This window comes from Tachysurus vachellii, chromosome 8 (genome assembly GCF_030014155.1).
Source record: "Tachysurus vachellii isolate PV-2020 chromosome 8, HZAU_Pvac_v1, whole genome shotgun sequence".
NCBI classification, from domain to species: Eukaryota; Metazoa; Chordata; class Actinopteri; order Siluriformes; family Bagridae; genus Tachysurus; species Tachysurus vachellii.
The window spans coordinates 29,721,778-29,748,263 of record NC_083467.1 but is presented as its reverse complement, the minus strand read 5'-3'; the positions used below and the strand labels follow the sequence as shown (position 1 = coordinate 29,748,263).

Genomic DNA, 26,486 nt, shown 5'->3' with positions numbered 1-26,486 from the left:
TAGAATTTGCTATTCTAATGTATTTATTTATTTATTTATTTATTTATTTATTTGTTTGTTTGTTTGTTTGTTTATTCACTCCATTATTTAACCCATAATATAGCCTAATAAAACTTTATGAATGTATATTTAATAAATAATATACCATTTAATAATATAAAAAAAATAATAGTCAAAGATACAGTATTTAATATGCTGCAATATAAATAAGAAACATAAATAAATTATTTATATAAGTTAAATATTAAGCACAAAAATCTTTCTTTCTTTCTTTCTTTCTTTCTTTCTTTCTTTCTTTCTTTCTTTCTTTCTTTCTTTTTGCTTTCTTGATATCCAGATTATAATAATATCTCCTGAATGATATTTAGTTTATAACATTTATGTGATATTAAGATTTCTCATCTAAATATTGCTATTTTTTCCTGACACCATAATGCAGGATTTAATAGTATTTAAATTTCATATTTAAATGTTTAAAAATATTTTGTGCATCTGTGACATTTTAAAGTCTTTGTTGAAAATTAGGGAGAGTTTAGCCCTGTGATGGGTTGGCTCTCCGTCCAGGGTGTATCCTGCCTTGATGCCCGATGACGCCTGAGATCCCCGGCACAGGCTCCCCGTGACCCGAGGTAGTTCGGATAAGCGGTAGAAGATGAATGAGTGAATGAAGAGAGAGTTTATGATGTCAAGTCGACAAGCATGTAGATGCCTAAAAGCACAATTAGGTCAGACTTTAGGACCCTGCAGCTTCAGACTGGAGTCGGTGTCGAGGATTTCTCTGAAGTTCCTGACAGGGAATCTGAGGACTGAGTAAAGCAGGAACATCTTGTTGGTGTTGGAGTGACATGAACTTTGAGGTGAGATTATATGTGAACACTCTATAAGGAGGAGATACATTTTCAGGTATCTGATATCATTCTGATTATCTTTCATCATCACTGAGCCACTTAGCGTAATGACTCTGATGGAGAATGAAGCACGTTCACAAGCTGGAGAAACATCTTACTTCAGTATCAATGACCTCATCACTGGTTAACCAATCACCACTCTTCTAATGTTCTGTTCTTCTAATGTTCTGCCATCCATCTATCAATTCCACATTACTCAAAAAATGTTTTATTTGGTTGGTGACACTGGAGAGTGTGTGAGAGTGTGTGTGAGAGTGTGTAAGAGTGTGTGAGAGTGTGTGAGAGTGTGTACGAGTGTGTGAGAGTGTGTGAGAGTGTGTGAGTGTGTGTGAGTGTGTGTGAGAGTGTGTAAGAGTGTGTAAGAGTGTGTGAGAGTGTGTAAGAGTGTGTGAGAATGTGTGAGTGTGTGTGAGTGTGTGAGTGTGAGAGTGTGTGAGAGTGTGTAACAGTGTGTAAGAGTGTGTGAGAGTGTGTGTGAGAGTGTGTAACAGTGTGTAAGAGTGTGTGAGAGTGTGTGAGAGAGTGTGTGAGAGTGTGTAACAGTGTGTAAGAGTGTGTGAGAGTGTGTGAGAGTGTGTGAAGTTTTAAATGAAAGTCTACTGTATGAAACTGGAACATTGAGTGCAAAAGCAATTCCAATCCTAAAGCTTTCAAAGGAAGAACATCTACATCCTTCAGCAGCAGTGAGCATCTCCAAGTGACTCCAACAACAAGCATCTGGATGAATCAGCTAAATCTGTAGATCCATTCATCCATCCATCCATCCATCCATCCATCCATCCATCCATCCATCCATCCGTCCATTCAGCAATCTATCAGAAATGACCACAAGTCACACCAAATCTCTCTCTTACTTTATTATTATTATTATTATTATTATTATTATTATTATTATTATTATTATTATCTTAAATCTTAAATTATCCACAAAATAAAATAACTTATACATTTCAACTTAAAACATTATACAGTTTTAAATAATAAAACAAAACTACAAAAGAAATGTGTATAATGTGTGGAGGCAGAAAGTGACTTCAGTCATGTACGGAGAGCTGAAGCTGCTGTGACTGTGCAAACAGTTCCACTGAGGATGACACGGTTCACGTGACAGAACAGAGGACAAACTCAAATCCTTCTACTTTTGTCCAGTGAACCATGAAGAGCATGTGTGTGTGTGTGTGTGTGTGTGTGCTTGTTTTCCCCAGCAGAATTCCCCTCTGCATTAGGACGGGTTTCCCCACTGGTGCTCGGCGTGCTGCAGGTTAAATTAAGAGATTAACAGTGCAGCTAAAGAGTTGAGGATTAGAGATTCATCCAAGGAGGAAAGATGAGAAAGATGAACTGCCCTGGAGAAAGTGCTCCTGTTATGTTTATGCCTCCTGTTTCCATAACTATGAAGCTACCTGAAGGCGCTCGATGATTTGATGAGTACAGCTGTGTCATAATATCATTATAGTACAGAGTAATAAGAACCTACAGCATCTGAGTCCCGAAAGATTAAACTGGACTTCTTATCTGGGTGCCAATATTTATAGGCAGGTTCCAAACACCACATTGAGGTGTGCTTAACTCTGGTTTCATATGATTGTTAGCTAGGATAGGAAGTTAGTGAGAAAATGGTATCACTGGGGCTTCCTCGAGTCTCAAAGAACTCTTTAAGGGGGTTTTATGGTAGACACGATTCTCCAGAACTTCCACTGCGTGGGGTAAACTACACCACAGTTAGATATGTGGAGAAGATCCTCATCAATACAACATCAAGCTTTCCATGGTAAACACTGTTAATTACTATGGCAACACTAATTATCGGGTGGTACAAACATTCTGGTGAATAAAGATACCGTGCCAGAGGGCGACGTTTGTCTTAGCACCGCTTTAATGTGTCTTACAGTCCGGAAAATCCAGTAAACACCAGCAAGTGTGTGGAACACCAACTAAAGTGTTAAGACAAATAAAGATGTACAAGAAAACCCAAGGCATTGTGAACAGTGGATAAATCTGCTGGATCTTTTTTGTCTTCTTTGAGAGAGCCCCTGACGTTCGCTTCCCCTGAGCTCAGATATTTAAAGGTTAACCATGTTACTCAGTGCTCTCTAAAGTTCATCCACAATCCTTATTTTATTAATAATCTTATTTCATTTAAAAACACTTTTGTTTCTGAAAGAACAGTGCAGAACTACTGTGAGTGGACTTGTGGTGTGAAAAGGTGGTCACGAGGGGGCAGAAGTGGGCACGAGGGGGCAGAGTTACACAGTGTACACCAGGTTTATACTCCAACAAGTGTTTCTTTACTTTCTGTTCCATTACAGAGAACAGAATACTAGCAGTCCCTTGGTTAAATGTCTGATCATCTCTCGATCGTCTTTGTCCTGCCCTTGTGTCTCTCCCTGTCGCTGGATGTTTATATATTTATTCGTTTATCCAAGTTGTAGCTGTTGTCACTTACAGACGCTGACCCACTCATTTACCCTGCACTCCTCACACACCACGTAGCAGCACCAGTGGAACTTGCAGTTGCAGCGTTCACGTCGTGTTTGCTGCAGGATGTTGTGTCCTCGCCCACAGCACAGACTCTCGCAGTTGTCCATGCCTTGGCTCGTCTTGTTGCAGATGCGTCCCTGAGTCCCTGCCGAGTCTGACTCGATGTCCCTTTCGCAGAAATCTGGAGACTTCTCAAAGTAGACAAGCTCGTTGGCGTTGTTGCGTCGCCGCTGGTGCTGCGGGGGATGGTGGTGAAAGTGGTTTTGATGATTGTGATGATGATGATGATGATGGTGCTGGTGCTGAGGTACATGCTCCACTTGGCCTGTGTTGCGGTTGTGTGTTTTGATAAGTGCAGCGAGGTTGAAGCGCTCCTTCAGGAGCGAACCCACCAGCCGAAAATCAGGGGTCACCTGCCAACATGTCTTAAGCTGGCAGCTTCCCGACGTGCCGTGACACTTGCACTTCCGCCGCATGTGATCCAGCACCACCTGCAAGACAGGAAACAACAATCAACTGCTGAGAGAATGTCCAGTGAGACGGAGCTAGATCATGGACTAAAATCGGTAGACATCACACATGAAACAAGAAACTAATCTAAACTACTGCTCGACTGTATTGAACTGACACACGTTTAAATATATAAACTATTAGAGTTTAGTGAGGTTTAAAATGTCAACAGGAAACAGATTTATTTCCTTCCCTTCAGATCATTACAGCCACATCCAGCTCAACTTGCGCTAATGAAAAACTTCTACGTAATCAGGTATAATCGCAGTCTAACGACATGTCCAGCCCTGATAACACAGAATGTGTGTGTGTGTGTGTGTGTGTGTGTGTGTGTACATGTTTAGTCCTCCCTTCCTTCATCTATCAGCTTCACTTACCAACTCTCAGATTCAATTACTGAAAGGAAGTGAGGGCCACCCTCATACTGACAGACACACACACACGCACACACACACACACACACACACACACACACACACACACACACACACACACACACACACAAAGAGCTCAGCAGTCCAGTACTGCTGCATTGTTCAGCTGCAAATAATACATTTTATTTACTGTATCTAAACTACCTAAATTATCACTGTGGCAACAACTAACACACACTTATAATATGCTATTGTAATGTAATGGTGTATAATAAGAACGTGATATAAATAAAATGATCCTGAGCTCAACTCCTTCCTAATATAAATAAAAGTGTAGCACACATAATGCCAAGTGTGCATGTATGACTGAGGGCTTGAAGAATACAGGAGAATTTAGGACACAGCCAGTCTGCAGTGTTACACAAGAAATGTCTCATTTTTAAAAGTGTCCCACATGTAGGGGACAAGGAGAGAAGTGTAAAACCCCTGCAGCCGTGTAGGAAGTGGACAAGCCTGCTCACATCCTGTGTGATCAGAGAAAAGGCAGAAGCTGTGATTGAAGCACCTGGAGGCTCAGGGTGTCGGACCCAAACAGGAAGTGATGTGTGGAACAGAAAGTACGTCTCTAGTTCTGTGATTTTGAGATCACTGCAGTTTGGGACACACACACACACAGTGGACTAGTGATGGTGTTTGTGTGTCCTGCAAGTGAATAGGGAATGAGGTGCGATTTCAAATGTGTATCTGTTCCAGACTTTGATGTGTGTGTGTGTGTGTGTTCAGCCCTATTAAAGCAGCAACACCAGCTGAAAAATTAATCTAGAACCCACTGATGGTGAGGGAACAGGTTAGTGACATCCACACACTCAGCCCTGAGTCATCTCTTTCTCTCTCTCTCTCTCTCTCTCTCTCTCTCTCTCTCTCTCTCTCTCTCTCTCTCTCTCTCACACACACACACACACACACACACACACAAGATCAAGCTAGGATCCTGGAGGCTTTCCAGTTCTGTTTTGCCAGAGGATAATAAATCATAATTATTATTAGTAATAGTAGAAGTAGAAGTAGTGAAAAAAGATACAATGTTCACCCTAAACATTGTGTGTGTGTGTGTGTGTGTGTGTGTGTGTGTGTGTGTGTGTGTGTGTGTGTGTATGACCTGTGGTCTGAGTGTGTTCCCAGCGTGGTGTGTTTGATCTCAGTGTGGTGCTGCTTTATAGAAAACCCGGCTCCTCTCTCCTGCAATTAACTGTCCAGATGTTCTTCTGCTCTTGCTCTGCACCAATCAACATGCTATACACTCCTCAACACACACACACACACACACACACTCTCTCTCTCTGCAGACTAAACCATATAGATTTATGAGCTCCTGTATGTGTTAGTCTCTGAGTGTTTGATGTACACATGCTGTTTTATTAGAATGAATACTTCCTATAGTGCATGAAACACACACACACACACACACACACACACACACACACACGATCTTCTTTTAAAAGTGTTCCTCAGTAATCAGAGAGTAGGAAGGTGAAACCTGTTTAACTTCCCAACGTATTTGAAGTGTAAAATCGTTTGAAGTGTCTGTGTGCCTGTGTGTGTGTGTGTGTGTGTGTGTGTGTGTGTGTGTGTGTGTGTGTGTGTGTTTCATGCACTGTAATCAGGTGTGTTTAGTGTGAAGAACTGAGAGTGGGCATGAAAAGGCATGTAAACCCTAACAACCACACGGCATTCCTCACTTCCTGACAGAGGGGCGGGGCTTATCATCTTCTCTTATTCTCTAATTCCACATGTCGGCCATCTTTTACCCACAATCCTCTGCAGTCAGGACATTTATTAGTTTAAAGACTAATAATAACTTTTGTTTTTGCTTTGAGAAACTGTTATCAACATTAATGTATTAAATTGATGTTACAAATTAAATACATTTATTAGACAAATTTGCATTTATATTAGAATTTATATATAATATTTTAAAGGTAAAGATTATTTATGTGATTTTAATTGTTTAATTGTTTTAATAAAAAAAGACATTTTATTTTAATTAAATTACATTCTTGATTAAATAAAGACGTGAAGTTACTGTGTGAGGTGGAGGTGAAAGGTGGGGGACGTGGTTAAGGTCCACTGATGGCACTTAACCCTTAATTGGTCAGTGAGGTCCAATAAAACAGTTGCATCTGCCAAATGCCCTAAACAGAAAGGTAAAGTTAATCCTGTGAGGTGGAGGTGAAGCTCATGGTTACTGTGTGGAGGTAAGTTTATGGCAGTAAAAGCTGAGGTCATGATTGCAGGATAGTGAGGTGAGAGAAGACATGTGACAGGTTGATGATCCTCCTTTCAGCAGGCTGAACTTGTTAAGCACTGATCCGTGATGCAGCATGAGCTCCTGCTCCTCCAGCGACCACCTCATGTGTCTATCTGCTGTTTATTTCTCTACTTTATCTCTTCTCCCTCTTTCCTCCTCTCATGATCACGCTCAGCCAAATCGGCTGCCTTGTTTATAAAAAACATCAAAGCAGTTACAACTCATTTCAACTCTTTTATTTTCTCTCCAACACAAACAGTAACATATTAATCACATGACAATGACAGCTCTGTGATGAGCCATCAATCAATCACTGTAATGAGCCATCAATCAATCACTGTGATAAGCCATCAATCAATCACTGTGATGAGCCATCAATCAATCACTGTAATGAGCCATCAATCAATCACTGTGATAAGCCATCAATCAATCACTGTGATGAGCCATCAATCAATCACTGTGATAAGCCATCAATCAATCACTGTGATGAGCCATCAATCAATCACTGTGATGAGCCATCAATCAATCACTGTGATGAGCCATCAATCAATCACTGTGATGAGCCATCAATCAATCACTGTGATGAGCCATCAATCAATCACTGTAATGAGCCATCAATCAATCACTGTGATAAGCCATCAATCAATCACTGTGATGAGCCATCAATCAATCACTGTGATAAGCCATCAATCAATCACTGTGATGAGCCATCAATCAATCACTGTGATAAGCCATCAATCAATCACTGTGATGAGCCATCAATCAATCACTGTGATGAGCCATCAATCAATCACTGTGATGAGCCATCAATCAATCACTGTGATGAGCCATCAATCAATCACTCTGCAATACACAACACTGAAACATGACCTTAAAGGTCCTAATACTGTAACTAACACACTGTAACTCACACACTGTAACTAACACACTGTAACTCACACACTGTAACTAACACACTGTAACTCACACACTGTAACTCACACACTGTAACTAACACACTGTAACTCACACACTGTAACTAACACACTGTAACTCACACACTGTAACTAACACACTGCACTGTAACTCACGCACTGTAACTCACACACTGTACTGTAACTAACGCACTGTAACTCACACACTGTAACTAACACACTGTAACTAACACTGTAACTCACACACTGTAACTCACACACTGCACTGTAACTCACACACTGTAACTAACACACTGTAACTCACACACTGTAACTAACACTGTAACACACACACTGTAACTCACACACTGTAACTCACACACTGTAACTAACACACTGTAACTGACACACTGTAACTAACACTGCAACCAACACACTGTAAATCACACACTGTAACTAACACACTGTAACTGACACACTGTAACTAACACACTGTAACTAACACTGCAACCAACACACTATAACTAACACACTATAACTCACACACTGTAACTCACACACTGTAACTCACACAATGTAACTGACACAATGTAACTGACACAATGTAACTGACACACTGTATCTGATACACTGTGTCTGATACACTGTAACTCAGATCAACAGATTAACCCCAGACTGACATGTCATAGCTCAGATCAAGACATTATGATGAAGATGAAGCTCTGTGTTCGGAAATATATAGAAGGTCATTTCCTGCTGTCCAGACTTTACAGACTACTGGATCTTCTAGGTAATGATTATAATATTATAATCAACAATAAGGCTACTATCATGTCCCACCTCAATCTGTTTGTGTGTAATAGGAAAATAGCTTCATGGCTCATTTTCTGTCCAGCATGGATATGTCGAGTATTATTTATTTTGAATCTGTTCTTTACAATAATACAACTGTTCATTTTGTATCTGTATCTATCATTATGAGTTAGCGCTCAGAATGCAACTGAAACATTGAACATACTGAAGCATAAAAACTGGGCTATAAAAAGCTGAACAATGAAGAGGACTGACACACAAACAGTGATGTGAACAGCTGTGTGTATGCACATAAGGAAATAGTTACATGGCTCATTGAGTGTCCGGAGTGGATGACCGAGTAGTTCAGAAGAAAAGCCACCCCAATGATCTCACGTGTGTTTTGTCTGAACAATCAAGCGGAGCAGAAATGGACTGATGGAATGATACAGGGAGAAATTATGCAGAAGGGAAGCAGCAAACAATGAGTAGTTTCCCACAGTGGGAGCGAGCTGGGCACAGACACACCACGCCTCTGCTATGTCCTGTATAACACAACATCACTCTCATCTCAGAATGTCTCATCATATTGTTATAACCTGGATCTATACCTTATAGTCCTGACCAACATGTCATCAACTTAGCATTTAAGAGCACATATTCAACAACTCATCATCCAGACCATCACTGATAACAGAGCAGCAGTGCCTGAGGCAGCACACTGGTCATTTCCTCTCACTCTCCACAATGAGCAGAGTGGATGTGTGAGGTCACTGGCCCTCATGTCATACCCAGACACCTGCCCCAGGACATCCTCAACTTGTCTCTGGCCCAGGTTACTGTGCCCACATGCCTGAAGACCCCATCATCAAGTTCCACCCTGTTCCACTCACCTCATAGCAGACCTAACACCTACACTGGATTTCCACCAGTTTTCTGGAGATGGAACAGGTTGTCACATCAGGTGGAGGAAGACAGACCCATACGCAGGAAAGCTTCAAATAAATAGGTTTAATAACTTAAATATACACTGAACAGGAACATGGACGAAAACTAAACAGGACAAAGGAAGAGGAAAAACAACATACACTGACGATGATTCCGCGCTGCCATCGGCAACACTGCACGGTTAAATAGACAAGACAATGAACACATAGGGAACAGGTGTGCAGAGAGGGGGAGGGGTAAACAAAGGCGGAGCAGACACGTGACACGAAACGTAAACAAACGCACATGGCCAAAAGTCCGGGCTGAACTGTAACACAGGTCATTTCTACTGCTCTTATTCAGCCCTCACCCAGCTGGACAACACCAAGACATAAGGATGCACATCACTGACTTTAGGTCTGCATCTAACTCAGTCATCCCCACTAAACTGATCACAGAGCGTATTGAACTCAGCATCAGCACCTTTATCTGCAGTTGGACTCTGAACGTCCTCACCAATAGACCTCAGTCTGAAGGTTTGGGAATCACACGTCCTCTTACCCTCATCCTGAACACAGGCGTACCTCAGGGTTGTGTGCTAAGTCCATGGACTTCAATGACTTCATCAAGTACCAGACAATCTCTCATTTTCATCAAAGTGCAGGATGAAGATTTTTGCTGTACTTTATTTGCCGATTGTTATATCTCTATTTACATTTATTTCTTGCTGTACTAAACTCTTGCTTAACTAGAAATAGCTTTGATCATTTATCAGCATAACAGTAGTTTTAATACATCACACACTGAAACCCACCAACAAGGACATGACAAGGAACAGCATGCACTGGTGTGTGTGTGTGTGTGTGTGTGTGTGTGTGTGTGTGAGTGTCAGGGAGAATGCAGATGTTTGCTTTAGCCTAAGCCTGTAATTGTGAATGTGTTGCTACTGGTTAAAGCATCTGAGGGGGATTTCAGTGCAGATGAAACAGACTTATGCTGCAGGTAATTGAGCATGGATAAGGTGTGTGTGTGTCTTTGTGTGTGTGGGTGTGTGTGTATGTCTGTGTGTGAACAAGCCCTTCCTGATCATTTACACAGTGCAATATGTCTCTGTGCTTTAGATTAAACAATCTGGAGCACATAAACACAGATACGACCATCACACCAAGTGTTTAGTGTCCATGAAATCTGAACATCAAAGTCAGAGCAAAAAGTGTGTATGTGGTGTGTGTGTGTGTGTGTGTGTGTGTGTGTGTGTGTGTGTGTATGTGTGTGTGAATAAAGCAGAGCTCATCTTTGAAACATCACTTTAACACACAATGAAAAGAACAGAAAGCTGATCCACCTCCCAGAGTACTCAAACCCTTAGACTGCTGATTCATACACACTACATGCTCTCTGTGTCTTGTGTGTCTGTGTGTCTGTGTGTGAGTGTGTGTCTGTGTGTGTCTGTGTGTGTGTGATTGTTACATATATGAAACACCCACATGCTAAATTTTCATATAAGACCTTAAACACACTCCCTTATTAACTTCTTGTTAATATTACTGTTTTGTGATCATCATCATCATCATCATCATCATCATCATCATCATCATGCCAGATCTGTTCAATGCAATACAGCAACAATATTCAACTGAACAAAAAATGAAACAATTTTAGGGAAAAACGTCTAAAGGAAACTGTTTTTACAGACGTACACATGCTGGGGCTCAGAACGCAGCAGCAGCAGTGCAATGGTTATTACAGCAGTTGTCTACTCTAAACATCACATATACATTACACTGAATCATTCTAACACATACCATTTCTATAGTAACAGATCATTCACAGGGATGTGTACAGCTAACAGTTCTAATAAGCTCATGTCTGAGTGGATCAGAATGATGTATTGTCCAGTGAGCACTAAACTTTTATCCCACTGATACATTCAACTCGAACCTGAAGTCCTGAATACATCGTCTGTGCAATTAACTAATCATTAACTCATTCAAAAATAATTATCACCCACCGGACTGTCAATATCACAGACAAACTTCTCACAATAACAAACCACATGGAAAGATGTTCCTGTCTGATTAGACCAGGCTAGAACTCATTCATTCATTCATTCATCTTCTACCGCTTATCCGAACTACCTCAGGTCACGGGGAGCCTGTGCCTATCTCAGGCGTCATCGGGCATCAAGGCAGGATACACCCTGGACGGAGTGCCAACCCATCGCTGGGCACACACACACACACTCTCATTCACTCACACAATCACACACTACGGACAATTTTCCAGAGATGCCAATCAACCTACCATGCATGTCTTTGAACCGGGGGAGGAAACCGGAGTACCCGGAGGAAACCCCCGAGGCACGGGGAGAACATGCAAACTCCACACACACAAGGTGGAGGCGGGAATCGAACCCCCAACCCTGGAGGTGTGAGGCGAACGTGCTGTGCCTCCCCAATCATTAACTAACTCAAAAATAATTATCACCCACTGGACTGTCAATATCACAGACAAACTTCTCACAATAACAAACCACATGGAAAGATGTTCCTGTCTGATTAGACCAGGCTAGAACTTTTTGAACTAATTCTAATTCATAGGTTTGTGTTAAGTACAAAAAACAAAACAAAGACGTTGTGGTGGCAGCATCACACTATGGAGCTGCTTCTCTTTGGCTGGGATTGGAGCTCCAGTCAGGATAGAGGGAATTGTTCATGGCTCCAAATTCAAACTTCCTGTATGATAACATCCCAAAGCACAAATCCTGGTCAAAGGAACAGCTTCAGAAGAATTAAGGTGTTTTGGAACCAATCAGAGATCGTAAACATCCCACTGAAAACTATTAGAATAAGCTGAAGTTTTTTTTTCCCTTTTTTCTTTTTTTTTTTGTTTTTCACTTGAATTTTGTTGGTTGCTAAATAACACTAAAAGTGTGAAAGAACATAAATATTTACACACACAGAGCTACACACCTGTCGTCCTACACGGTTGTTGTGCAGTCTCATCCGGGCGTGGATGTCTCTGTAGGTCTCTCTGGAGTCCAGGAAGTCTTTAGAGAACTTCTCCCCAAACTCCACATTGGGGCTGCATCCCCCCCACTCCCACTCCTCAACAGCTCCGCCACCATTGGCTCCCCCATGGTCCTCCAGGACACCCCCTCGCTCCTCCATCACGCCGTGGACCATGCCCTTGCCACGGTGGATGGCCTCAAGCTGCAGCCGGTTCAGTTTCTGACGGAAGACCTCTTCGTTTCCACGCCTCTTCTCATCACAGCTGCAGGCCTTCAGTTTCCCCATGGAGCAGGCATTAGAGACGGAGTGTAACACTCCTGCTGCGGCGATAGCATATGCAAACGCACTCTCCCTAAAACCTGGAGTACACACACACAAAATACACACTCAGCTCTTAGAACAAAAATCCTCCTAGTCATACTCGTACTCTGTAATCAATTAAATAAATTACTGATGTAGTGCTAGTTTATGTCAGGACCTCAGAAACCCAGTAAACCTTAAAGCACTGGCACTGGAAACCTCTTCACCACAATACATAAACATCTCCTAGCACCTAACACAGACTGCACACTTTTCTGTTTATTGTCAGTGGATCGTGAGCTGTACACATCCCTCTGAATGAGCCGTTTCCATAGAAACAATAAGGTATCATAGTGAGGACATTAATATAAACCTGCTGTTAAAGAGAATTAATCAACACCTGACCACCAATCAGACTTCAGAACTCAGCAGCACATCTGAGATGAGATGGTTATGAGTTTAAATCCCAAGACTGTGAGAGAATCACTGCTGACCTTCAACCCCTAATGCTCTTAACACTGCATCAGAAGTTCCTTCATGGAAAGAAGAACGTTACTCTTTCAGTAAAAATATAAACTGACATGAAGGTGAATGGTCACAGGTTTAAGAATCTGAATGAACTGGGTTTAAATCCCAGTCCAGACCAGACGAGTTTACAGAAGAATGTTTGTCGCTGCTGTAACAGAAATAACAACAGAGAGTAACCTGTTACAACAGGACCTTTCTGCAGTGTTTGTAGTTTTTATTCATGTTTCTTCATCATTAACTTTATTTACCTGAATATGCTGTTGTGTTTAAAATTCTGGTTTTTTTTTCTACAGACCTGTAAAGTGAGTATCAGTGGAAAACAAATGGCTGAACATTCGCACTTTCCTGCTTTCACATTTAATTAAAGACATTCCTCCAGACACAGTAGTGAAACATTACAGCACTGACTTACTGAACATGCCTTTCTTTTCTTCTCTTTTCTTTACAAGGAATAGAGAGAGAGAGAGAGAGAGAGAGAGAGAGAGAGAGAGAGAGAGAACACAGAGAGAGAGAGAGACAGGTGACCACAGGGGATCGGGAGCAGCTAATGGTCTCAAACAATAATAACCGTAGAGCTCATAAAAGCTGCTTGACTTGCTAAATCACTTTTAAGGGCAGATGGAGAATTAAATAAGGACATGAAAGAGCGACTGAGAGCTAAATAGGCTGCAGTTCCTCAGGCCTGCTGGAATCAAAGGGTTTTAACAAGGGAAAGAGGGAAAGAGTCGCCGCCGCACGTAAAACACTTATTTTTGAACTCGGGGAATGAGAAACACTCGGCTAGATGTGAGGATAAAGTGTGTTTAAGTGACATCAGCCTGCTAAGATGGTGTTCCTCAGCTTTCATCTGCTGTTAGTATACAAGAACCGAGCAAGACATGCTGTGTGATACTGTAGTCTTCTGCATTATCAGAACTGTGTTAAATATTCTATATTTCATATTCTATAATTTGAAGAAAAATGTCCCCTTATTTGAGTGGGCAGCATTTTAACTTAATATTCATATTTACTGCGGATCCCTTTCTCAACACCAACCCTGATCATTCCAGACTAGCTAACAGTCTCACAGAAGAATCTCTTCAGAAGATATTTTAGAATCTCACAGGAGGTTGTTCTCACAGCTTGTTTTCAACCTGCCTGAGTTCTCCACACCACCACACTGCTGCGATCCCTCTACTGGCTTCTGGTAGCTGCACGCATCAGATTCAAAACACTGATGCTGGCCTACAAAGCCAAAACCAGACCATGTCCCTCTTACCTCAAAGCCCTCATCACTCCTCACACTGCACCTCACACCCTCAGATCTACAGCACTGGTTCCACCATCTCTCAGGGTAAGAGGTAAGTTTACTACAAGACTCTTCTCTGTACTGGCACCAAGGTGGTGGAATGAACTTCCCCTAGAGGTCCGGACAGCTGAGTCACTGGATATTTTCAAGCGGCGGTTGAAGACCTACTTATTCAGGAAACACTTCAACTAGCACTTCTTTCCTTGTCTTTTGCATTTAAAAAAAAAAAAAACATTTGACACTTTTTCATTGTAACTCTGAACAAATGTTTTAAACTCATGGTATCTTAAGTACGAAACTTAGTGATCCAGCGTTAATGTATTCAATGTTAGAGATTTAAACACTTATGTACGTCGCTCTGGATAAGGGGGTCTGTCACATGCTGTAAATGTAAATGTAAATGTAAATGTAACAGCTAGCTAAATATCTGGGAATGAGCTCACGATCTACTATACATCATTAGTAAGGAAACATTAGATTACAGTAACTGTGGAGGGATTAGAGCTGATGTCTGAGCTGATCTCTGAACACATATGAATGTGACAGACTCCAGAGATGAGAGAAATAATGAATAGAAAGGACAGTCTTTCTGGGACACTGAGAGACACTGAGGGACACTGAGAGACACTGAGAGACACTGAGGGACACTGAGAGACACTGAGGGACACTGAGAGACAGTGAGGGACACTGAGAGACACTGAGAGACACTGAGGGACACTGAGGGACACTGAGGGACACTGAGAGACACTGAGGGACACTGAGAGACACTGAGGGACACTGAGAGACACTGAGGGACACTGAGAGACACTGAGGGACACTGAGGGACACTGAGGGACACGTTAGCTAACTGATCAGGACTTGAGCAAATATCTGTGGAAAGCTTGTATCTAAGAAAATGTAGGAAAAAGAATATCATTGGAAGCAATAAGAAATAAAAATGTATCAGACAGAACTACTGAGATGTCAGACAACTGGCTAACGCTCGAACAGTTAACGCTGGTCACTGAGCAGCTTCTGAAGCACGGCACGTGAGCTCTTAATAGGGTTCATTCAGAATAATATTTACATCCAGAGCACACAGGTGTGAATTAGCAGAAAAGCTAAAAAAGAAGAACAGCTAATAACTCTGATGAAGTAGGAATGCATTAAAATGAAACATAGGTGATTGAGACCTCAGTGAATGCTAAAAGCGCTCCTTAGAGCACAGAGAAGAAGGTTATTTATAGTTATAGAAACAAGCGATTGACTTTTTACTTGCTTACAACAACAGACATGTTTATAACAGTGCTGAATCGAATTATAGGATTCCCTATAATACAGGCTCCTAACCCCGGGTCTGCAGAACCCTGTCCTACACATTGATGTTCTCCTGCTCTGAGGACGTGCTGTTCATTAGCTGGCGTGTGGTGGAGAAGTCCTGCGGTGGGAACTGTAGTAGCTCTGATCCAGTCTCATTTACATTTATCTGAGTTACATAGCTGAGCAGGTGAGGGTTAGGTGGGGGTCAGGTGAGGGTCAGGTGAGGGTCAGGTGAGGGTCAGGTGAGGGCCAGGTGAGGGTCAGGTGAGGGTCAGGTGAGGGTCAGGCCCTCAAGCTTCTAATCAGTAGCCCCACATCTTACCTGATGAGTTTCACTGACCCTTGATGAAAATGAGGCACTTTTCATATGGGACCTGATATTGTAAAAACATACCTACATCTCTGATGAAAGGAGTGATTCACCTTTTTATTTGCTTTAGTTCACAGTTGTGTTTGCAACGCTTATTGAAACAGAATTTTGGACTTGTGTAAACTTGCAACTCGAACGTGCTGGAATGGAGCATGTGCTCGAATTTTGCAAAAATGTGCCAATGAAATTTATGAAAATGAAACTTTCCTAACTGCAGTAAATAACATTATAGTATGAAGGACACTGCAGTGCAAAACACTGAGACCCTCCCATGAACATGGCTTGGCTGATCGAGTGTATCTGATGTAACCCTTGTGCACACATTCATCCGTGTTGCCGTGCAGAAGGTGCCGGAGTGCCGGGCCTCAGTCTGGGCTCACCGTCAGTCAGAAGGTACGCCGCTTACAGATTGGGACTTGTCCTTTTCAGTAGTGTCTTTTTGCCTCTGCGTCCTGTTTGGTCTGTGTTTAAATAGTGACTAACGAATGTAATAGCTACGAGGTGTGAAGCCGCCAGCCTGTGGAATGCAGTGCATTCAGGAGAGTGCATGTTGAACCACGTGCACCCTCGGGGAGGGGATTTGGTACGAAATACTTGAATGACACTCAGTTATCATTTCAAACCTATTGACCCGATACACACGCACATGCACAAAGAGAAAGAAAATCCCACACACACCGATTCACACGCCAGCTTTTTCATGCTAGGATTCCGCAGGGGCTGGAGGACGGATGGCACTTTACTGCAGGATGCTGTGGAAGACATGGAAATGCTGTTTCAGGCTCCCTCCAGAGCTGATGAGTGCAAATCAATCAAGCGAATAATTTAGAGTGTGAGCCACGGCCGGCTGCACTGATGGCACAGGAAGTGGGAAAACAAATTAAAGTTTGAAGGAAAATGTCACTGCAGGTTACGCAGAACCAACTAAACGGGTTTATGCTGTCGCCCGCTGAGAGTTGGGAAAGTGCTGAAAGCAAATTCACAGTGCACACACACACACACACACACACACACACACACACACACACACACACACACACACACACACACACACCTAGCTGCACAGTGCTGATACTTCTCTCGTATCGTACCTGTGTTAACTCTCCATCCAAACTATCTTGTGCACCCTTAAGCTACCTATACACACACGTTAGCTAGCTACATTAGCAAGATGACTGGATTCCAGGGAATGTGTGTGTTCAGCTGTGGCTTCAGCAGTATGCATTTAGTCATCGCTCTCGCTAGCATCACACGGTAAACTAGTAAATACACGAGTATGCAAATTCACTAGCTATGAAATAGAATAGTTTCAGGACTTTGCTCTTGTGCACAGAGAAAAGTCACACTTCACAAATACACAATTGCTCTACACACACTACAAGATGTCAGCATCAGTGTGCAGATGAAAAACAAATCAATCACAGCTATATAATATATCTTCTGATGATGTAACAATGTTGTGCTGAAGATGAAATCTGAACAGCTGAAGCTGAGAGAAGAAGAGCGCAGCGTGGAAGCTCATGTCCTTCAACACCACCCTCCTACACCCCCATGACTCTGACTTCCTTAGACAGAGCATGTGATGTCTACAGGAGCGCTCGAGAGGTGTGAGACCGAGCCAGCATCCTGATCAGACTCTGATCTGTTTGTGTGGAGTTTGATAGTGACACACAACCTGCGGCTCAGTGTGGGAGTGAGATTAAAGAGTCCCACACATCTACACATCATACAGTGAGGTGATGTGGACATGACTTCACAGTACTTCATCTAATCGCCAAAACAATCCATATTCATCTAGTGAAAGTATCACCTCCTTAATCTATGGACATAATACAGTATGTGTACAGGCAAGATACCTTCATTTACTTTAAACGTGTTAAAGAGTTTAGTCCTCAGCTGGTCTGCTTGTTATTGGACTGTTCTGTTCCTCCAATGTTCATAAACCTAATTAAATCTGACACCTTGCACACGACCACAACTCTTGTCTTTTCTCCATCTTCAGAGGAGGCAATAAAATCTTTCACTTACACGTCACTCAGACATCGTTTTCATGTCTGTTCGACGCCTGTGACACTGGAGACTTTCATGAGGAGCAGGATGGTGAGGCAGTGACCACATTATTCATCATACACTAGGTGAGGTCATGTCTAGCAGCAGTAAGTCAAAGTGACTGGACTTGTAAACTTGAAGACGTTTCTCCTCTCAGGTTCCTCACTGGTTTCCCAGCAGGCTGAGTGAATGAGTCAGCTCACTTTCACGACGTCATGACACTGAGCATACAGTTAGAAGAACCTTAGATGAGCAGAAGACAGGTGGTCAGGAGTGGAGATATCTCAGCAGATCTTCCTGACCACAAGCGCTTCATCAGGTACGGTGCTCCTCAGATGGACTTGTGTCTTGAGTATGTTCCTGGTCAATTCTCTGTTACTCCACACACCTCATAATGATATAACTGGATTGTTTTCATCTTTCATATCACATCATGTCCAACATTGTCTTCAATCTCAAGCGTCTTTTTCTACATTTTGTTTGTATCGCATCTTATCATTTAGATTGTTTTTCTTGTGTACTCTGAAGCAGTCACTGGCAAAAAAAATAAAAAATCCTTCAGGATTTATAAAGTTCGATCTTATCTTTATTATAAATGTGTGTATTATAAGGGCATGGCTTAGCATGAGTAAGTCACATGACCACAACATGTCTGTAATCTCTTTTATGTCCCACAGGATATCTTGTGATCTTTACCAGTTCCCTTGAGATGTTTCTTACCTGGAGTTATTTTTACTGCTTATATAATAAAGTTTAACTCATTTTCCCCGAGTCCTGCACTCACAGCATTACTGACATGACGACTAAGAGTAAAATCCCTGGGAATAATTACATCAACCCACAAACACGTGTAAAACTAATCACACTGAAATAGAATCAGGTTTCTACCCTAGCAGGCATCTGAGTCTCACCTCGGCTGAACACGATGCTCTCGTAAGGAATCTTGTTTCGTGTCTCGAGGCTCGAGCAGTTCCAGCGATGCCCCCTGAACTGGTGCTGACACTCGTGGATGGCGATTTGGATGCCCTGGATGGCCGAGGCTGTGACGTCTGGGTTTCTCATGCACATGTCCATCTGCCTCTTGGTGAGTCCCGGGAGTGTGAGACACACCGTGTTGGCATTGAGGATGGGCTCCATGTGTTTAGACAAACCAATGATGGCATTCGAATCTGCCCTGGAAGAGAAGTGAGGGAGAGGGAAAACTTTCAGTAATCACGAGCAAGAACGTGACAGCTATGAAAAAAGAGATCTCATTAATCTGGCTTATATTCTAAGCTTCCACAGGAGTTGTCGTAGCAACACATCTGAGCACATTGTCGTATACGAGCGCTCATTACATGTGTACAAAATGTTATAAAAAACAATAAAGCTTGTAAGTAAGTACTCATCTGATTTGTACCAATCATTTAGCTCTAGAAGCTACAGTAGATTTATATAAACACGTGTGTCATGTCCTGTGTCATGTCCTGTGTCATGTTGTGTGTCATGTCCTGTGTCATGTCCTGTGTCATGTCCTGTGTCATGTCGTGTGTCATGTTGTGTGTCATGTCCTGTGTCATGTTGTGTGTCATGTCCTGTGTCATGTCCTGTGTCATGTCGTGTGTCATGTCCTGTGTCATGTTGTGTGTCATGTCCTGTGTCATGTCCTGTGTCATGTCCTGTGTCATGTCCTGTGTCATGTTGTGTGTCATGTCCTGTGTCATGTCCTGTGTCAAGTTGTGTGTCATGTCCTGTGTCATGTCGTGTGTCATGTCCTGTGTCATGTCCTGTGTCATGTCATGTCGTGTGTCATGTTGTGTGTCATGTCCTGTGTCATGTCATGTCATGTTGTGTGTCAAGTTGTGTGTCATGTCCTGTGTCATGAGTGTGTCATGTCGTGTGTCATGTTGTGTGTCATGTCCTGTGTCATGTCCTGTGTCATGTCGTGTGTCATGTCCTGTGTCATGTCGTGTGTCATGTCCTGTGTCATGTCCTGTGTCATGTCATGTCATGTCGTGTGTCATGTTATGTGTCATGTCCTGTGTCATGTCCTGTGTCATGTCATGTGTCATGTCCTGTGTCATGTCCTGTGTCATGAGTGTGTCATGTCCTGTGTCATGTCCTGTGTCATGTCCTGTGTCATGTTGTGTGTCATGTCCTGTGTCATGTCCTGTGTCATGTTGTGTGTCATGTCCTGTGTCATGTTGTGTGTCATGTCCTGTGTCATGTCCTGTGTCATGTTGTGTGTCATGTCCTGTGTCATGCCCTGTGTCATGAGTGTGTCATGTCGTGTGTCATGTAATGTGTCATGTCCTGTGTCATGTCCTGTGTCATGTCCTGTGTCATGAGTGTGTCATGTCGTGTGTCATGTCCTGTGTCATGTCCTGTGTCATGTCCTGTGTCATGAGTGTGTCATGTCCTGTGTCATGTCCTGTGTCATGAGTGTGTCATGTCGTGTGTCATGTCGTGTGTCATGTAGTGTGTCATGTCCTGTGTCATGTCCTGTGTCATGAGTGTGTCATGTCCTGTGTCATGTCCTGTGTCATGTCGTGTGTCATGTCGTGTGTCATGAGTGTGAATGCGGGTGTATTAGCTGCTTGATCAATAAACTCTACAAACTCTCTTCATTTATAACTGCGAGGGAAACTTGTTCTGTGTATTTATTCTCATGCTGTTACTTGAGTGTGAGACAGTAACTAAAGACCCACAGGAACTCTGTTCAGTTGTAACATCATCACCACAACTGGAACCAGCTTCAGCCTACACCATAGTGTCTGATTGGTGGTCAGCAGCTCTGACTGTAACTAAGGTTTACATTAATGTTCTCACTCTCTGATACCTTATCGTTTCTATAGCAACAGCTCACAGGGACGTTTTCTAAATGTAAGTAGATGTGTGCGTGAGTATGTGTGTGTGTGTGAGTGTGTGTGTGTATGTGTGTGTGTGTGTGTGTGTGTGTGTGTGTGTGTGTGTGTGTGATGTAATGAAGGAGTCTCCAGTGTGAGCTCTGTGTCTCAGTCAGAGGTGAAGCTGGACCTTCTCTACATCTTCAGGACAGAGGAGTTTACGCTGTCAATAACGTGAGGCTCTGCTATGATGTATGAGGTCCACTTAACTTTAATTGGAGAAAAAAATACATTTTGTTCTGGATTAAATACAAAAGTACATGATTGGCTAAACTCCTCTCTGCATCAGTGTGAGTGCATCAGTTTATTCCTTATTGTGATGAAGTTTCACAAACCAACAGAGAGCATGACGACCTGTAGACGGGTCCAGACCTCGGTTTATACAGTAGTACGGCCACAGTGACTGAACAGCACTTCTGTTTTATATTAATGTGCATGTAAACATGCAGTTTAACAGAGACGTCATTAAAATCTCATCTCTTATTGACGCCGTCATGCCGTACAGCAGCACTGAAGCTCAGCACATGTGGCTCGCACTGCGGGCAATGGGATGTGAAACAGGACCAATTATCTGTGTGTGTGTGTGTGTGTGTGTGTGTGTGTGTGTGTGTGTGTGTGTGTGTGTGTGTGTGTGTGTGTGTTTAACGCCTGGCCACAACACACAGCCACTCACATTGCTCAGGATCTTTGAAGTGGAGTTTAATCTTTGATGTATAATTCCTGTAATTCTGTTATTTATTACATTAGCCCATGTTTTTGGTCTCAGAGCGAGCGCCTGACATCTGCAGGTCATTTCCTACAGCCTTTGTTTGTCTCCACTGTGAGGGAGAACTCACAGCTCCACCAGTTAATGATCAGATCTTCACCAGTAACAACTCTTATACCAGTCTCATTCCACCGGTTAAGAAACTATACAACGATGTAAAAGATCCTCTCTTTAGATATCACTCAGGAATCTGCATGCTCTACATGCTACATCCTCATGCTCTAGACATTTAAGAAGAAAGCATCTAATTGGTCTAAAGGACTTGAAAAAGATTCTAGAGCTTTATTATAACCAAATGGCAGAATAAATAAAAAATGACTAAATCTTCTACCTCAGGACACCTGAAGCTTCTGTCTCATCACTAACCTGTAAAGAGTTCATCAGAGTCCTGTCTGATCTGGAGAGGAATCTTTTCTGGATCAAGAGCTGAATGAAGTTAAAGTTTGTGTAGCAGATGAGTGTTGGGTGTGGGAGTGTTGGGTCAGATTATCCTTTATGAATTAACACCAACACTGAGTAGATTTGATTAATTTGACAAAATAAAATCTCCTCGTTTTACACACGTCACCACGTCGTCACCTCCTTTAGCGCCTCATGGCTTCGTTACGCTGCTCTTGAGTAACTGAGCAGGAACATGTGTTAGTGTGCTGGATCAAGTCTCTGTTCTCTGTGCTGTGATATTAAACAATCCACTGAATAATGAGATCAATACTAGGACTAATCATGCAGCTGTCAGGAACTTCAGAGAGTAAGGTGTATAACGGCAGTCAGCACAGGGGTTTTGGGATCGTTGTGATTGTTTATATAGCCGTCTCGGTCGGGTACCGTCCGGGTCTCAGCCTCACTTCTTGCCCGGTTTGACCCCGTGTTTTGACTCTCGCTACAGAATAAACATAATCATCTTCCACACACAGATCCATATACTGTAGAATAACAGAAACCCCTAAAGCAGCGGCGTTCACACCGAAGAGCTTCAGGAACAAATCATGAGTTTTATCAGTCATTCTATATCGTTGTCTTTGTATAATACTGTATTCCATCAGCTGAAGTCATGTACAGATCAGAATCTGATCCGAAAATCTCTCAGGTTGAAGTTTACAAACAGAACCGGAATCAGAGGAGGAGTTCCTCAGGGTTCAGGGAATTTCTCCTCCAATTATATCACGTTTAAAACTGAGCACTGCTTCGAATCGTTTTGTACCACAGTACGTTTTGTTCTGTGTGTCTAACGGAGTGATCGCAGCTCCACAGCACAGTACAGTGTTTAATGATATGAAAATAAACGTTAATGTTCAGGAGAGATGCCTGCGGTGTGGTGTTGGGGAAAGGTGGGCCTGATAAACCTGAATGAGGAGCAACATGACCAGAAGAATCTGACATGCATCGTTATTTATTAAAGCACAAGAAGAAAAGACTTCAAAATCAGACAAAATAAACAATCCTTAGCTTTTTTTCAAAGCAGTTAGATAAACAAACAAATAAATAAATAAATATTCTCTCATCTGAGCAGTTGGTTGATGTTTTTTTAGCCGCACTGAAGATCAGAGTAACCAACAGTTTTTTGGTGCTCGTACTGAAAGCTCCTGAGTGTAAAGTGACTGAACCTGTTCCATCATCTGGAGCTGCACTTAAACTTAATTGTGTGTTTATTCTGGGCTTGTTTTCATTCAGTGATGATAATAAGTGTGTTATTATTCAGGGCAGCGAAGGTCACGCTGCTGAACACTGACTGCTTCACACTCGCTCTACTTACTCATTTATTCACAAGTGATGAAGGAATAAAAACAACAGAATAATGAAGCAGCATACAGTGAAAAAGCAGACGGTCTTCTGAAACGGAAGTGTAGTGGAAAAAAGAGAGAATGGACAGAATGAGAGAGGAGAGGAGAAGAAGAAAAGGCCAAAATTTTAAGAAAGGATATGTAAAAGAGCATCTCACTGGAGGAGGAGGAGAAGAAGAAGAAGAAGAAGAAGAAGAAGAAGAAGAAGAAGAAGAAGAAGAAGAAGAAGACTGACGAATAAAGACATGGAAGAGAAAAAGACAGAACAAATTTTGAAAGAGTGAGAGAAAAGCAGAAATACAAGATGTAAAGAAGGTCAACAGCCTACGAAGAAGAAGAAGAAGAAGAAGAAGAAGGAGACAGAAAGACAGAATGAGAAGTTTTAATAAGAGATGAAGTGACTAAGAGAATGAGAATAACAAATAAAAAAGAGACAACAAAAAAACAAAGAGAAGAAAAAAAGAAAGGAAAGACAGAAATGGTGTAAAGAAAAAACAATGAATAAAATAGAGGTAAAAGTTAAGGAGAAGAAGAGAGAAGAAATAAACAGAGATGTTAAAAAGGGGAAAAATAAAAGATGGAAAATAACAGAATACATGAAGAGGAGAGGAAGATGGCAAAATGAAGAGGAGGAGGAGATGTAGAGACAGAATAAAAAGAATAAACAATGAAGAAAAAGAGGAGAAGAACTTACTTGTGTAGGAGAACGGAGAGAAGGTGGAAGAGGAGGAACGCTCTCATCCTGAAGCTCTCCATCGAAAAATATAAGAATAAAAAAATAAAAAGTACAAAGTATAAAAAGTGACTGATCCTGTGGAGTGTTCCAGTAGGGTTTCAGCTCCTGCTCCTTAAGATCTGATCACAAGATGTTCCTCAGATGTGGTTCTTCTGTAAGATTGCTGTTGGAGAACTCCAGCTGTGTTCCTGCACGAGATCAGACCTACTGCTGGAGAAGAAAAAGCTGCAGCTCGCCGTCTTTCATTCAACACTTTCGTCCAGGTGAGTTCCTTCTGCACCTTTATGATGTGCGTGTGTTTGTGCGTGTGTGTGTGTGCATGTGTGTGTGTGTGTGTGTGTGGCAAGCAGCTGGTGCAGAATCTGTGTAGGATCACTCTCTTGTGTGAGTGTGTGTGTGCGCGCGTGCGTGTGTGGTGAGCAGCTGGAGGAGAGTATGAGCAGGAAAACTCTCAGTGTGTGTGTGTGTGTGAGTGTATTAGAGTGTGTGTGTGTGTGTGTGTGTGAGAGAGAGAGAGAGAGAGTGTATTAGAGTGTGTGTGTGTGTGTGTGTGTGAGAGAGAGAGAGAGAGTGTATTAGAGTGTGTGTGTGAGAGTGTGTATGAGAGTGTGTGTATGGGGAGTGTACTATGAACCTCGTGCTTGTGTTGATGGTCGCATTCTAAGCCTCGTGTAGTGCATGCAGCTTCTCCAGCCCACATCGTCAAACACACACACACAAACACACACAAACACACACATATAAACACGCCCCCACGTGCACACACACTGGCAGTGCGGGCAGTGACATGCACAGGGAAGAGAGGAAAAACCCCTGCGGAGGAGGTGGTGTTTTCTCTGTGTGTGTGTTTGTGTGTGTGTTTGTGTGTTTGTATATATGTGTGTTTGTTTGTGTGTAAAGTGTTTTATATGTTAATAATTAAATTTCTAATTAATATAATAATGAAAATAATAATAACTTTAATAATTAAAGTTTGAGTACGAAAAGCCAGAAAAACACAGAGAGAGATTAAAAGTGATTTAACTGATTAACACGTAACTAATGAGGTTGGAAACCATGTTAGTGTGTGTGTTAGTGTGTGTGGCTTTTAGTGTGTAATAAAATGTGTTAATGTGTGTGTTAGCATCTGTATTAAGTGTGTGTTAGTGTGTGTGGTTTTTAGTGTGTAATAAAATGTGTTAGTGTGTGTTAGCATCTGTATTAAGTGTGTGTTAGTGTGTGTGGCTTTTAGTGTGTAATAAAATGTGTTAGTGTGTGTTAGCATCTGTATTAAGTGTGTGTTAGTGTGTGTGGCTTTTAGTGTGTAATAAAATGTGTTTGTGTGTGTGTTAGCATTTGTATTAAGTGTGTGTTAGTGTGTGTGGCTTTTAGTGTGTAATAAAATGTGTTAGTGTGTGTTAGCATCTGTATTAAGTGTGTGTTAGTGTGTGTGTTAGTGTGTGTGGCTTTTAGTGTGTAATAAAATGTGTTAGTGTGTGTTAGCATTTGTATTAAGTGTGTGTTAATGTGTGTGTTAGTGTGTGTGGCTTTTAGTGTGTAATAAAATGTGTTAGTGTGTGTTAGCATCTGTATTAAGTGTGTGTTAGTGTGTGTGTTAGTGTGTGTGGCTTTTAGTGTGTAATAAAATGTGTTAGTGTGTGTGTTAGCATCTGTATTAAGTGTGTGTTAGTGTGTGTGTTAGTGTGTGTGGCTTTTAGTGTGTAATAAAATGTGTTAGTGTGTGTGTTAGCATCTGTATTAAGTGTGTGTTAGTGTGTGTGTTAGTGTGTGTGGCTTTTAGTGTGTAATAAAATGTGTTAGTGTGTGTGTTAGCATCTGTATTAAGTGTGTGTTAGTGTGTGTGGCTTTTAATGTGTAATAAAATGTGTTTGTGTGTTAGCATTTGTATTAAGTGTGTGTTAGGGTGTGTGTTACAGTGTAGTAGAATGTGTGTTAACGTGTGTTAAAGTGTGTGTTACACTCCAACACACAATCTTACACACTCTAGCACACACTAACACACACTAACACATTCTAACACACTCTAACATACACTCTAAAATACACTCTAATACACACTCTAACACACTCTAACCTACACCTTAACACACTAACACATTCTATCACACTGTAACACACACTAACATACACTCTGACACAGACTCTAACACACTTTCTAACACACTCTAACACACATTAACACAATCTAACACAATCTAACACACTCTAACACAATCTAACACACACTAACACACTAACACAATCTAACACACTAACACACATTATAACACACTCTAACAC

General features: G+C 41.8%; 1 protein-coding gene across 1 annotated transcript; it reads right to left on the bottom strand.

Moving 5' to 3' along the window:
* Positions 1-1,846: 1,846 nt before the first annotated feature.
* Positions 1,847-24,904, bottom strand: wnt10a (wingless-type MMTV integration site family, member 10a). The gene is made up of 4 exons (XM_060877136.1): positions 24,165-24,904; positions 18,950-19,212; positions 12,166-12,563; positions 1,847-3,880 (listed from the first exon to the last, which is right to left on the bottom strand). Exons 1-4 carry the CDS (start codon positions 24,224-24,226, stop codon positions 3,347-3,349), a joined length of 1,257 nt encoding a protein of 418 aa, XP_060733119.1. The 5' UTR covers positions 24,227-24,904; the 3' UTR covers positions 1,847-3,346.
* Positions 24,905-26,486: the final 1,582 nt, after the last annotated feature.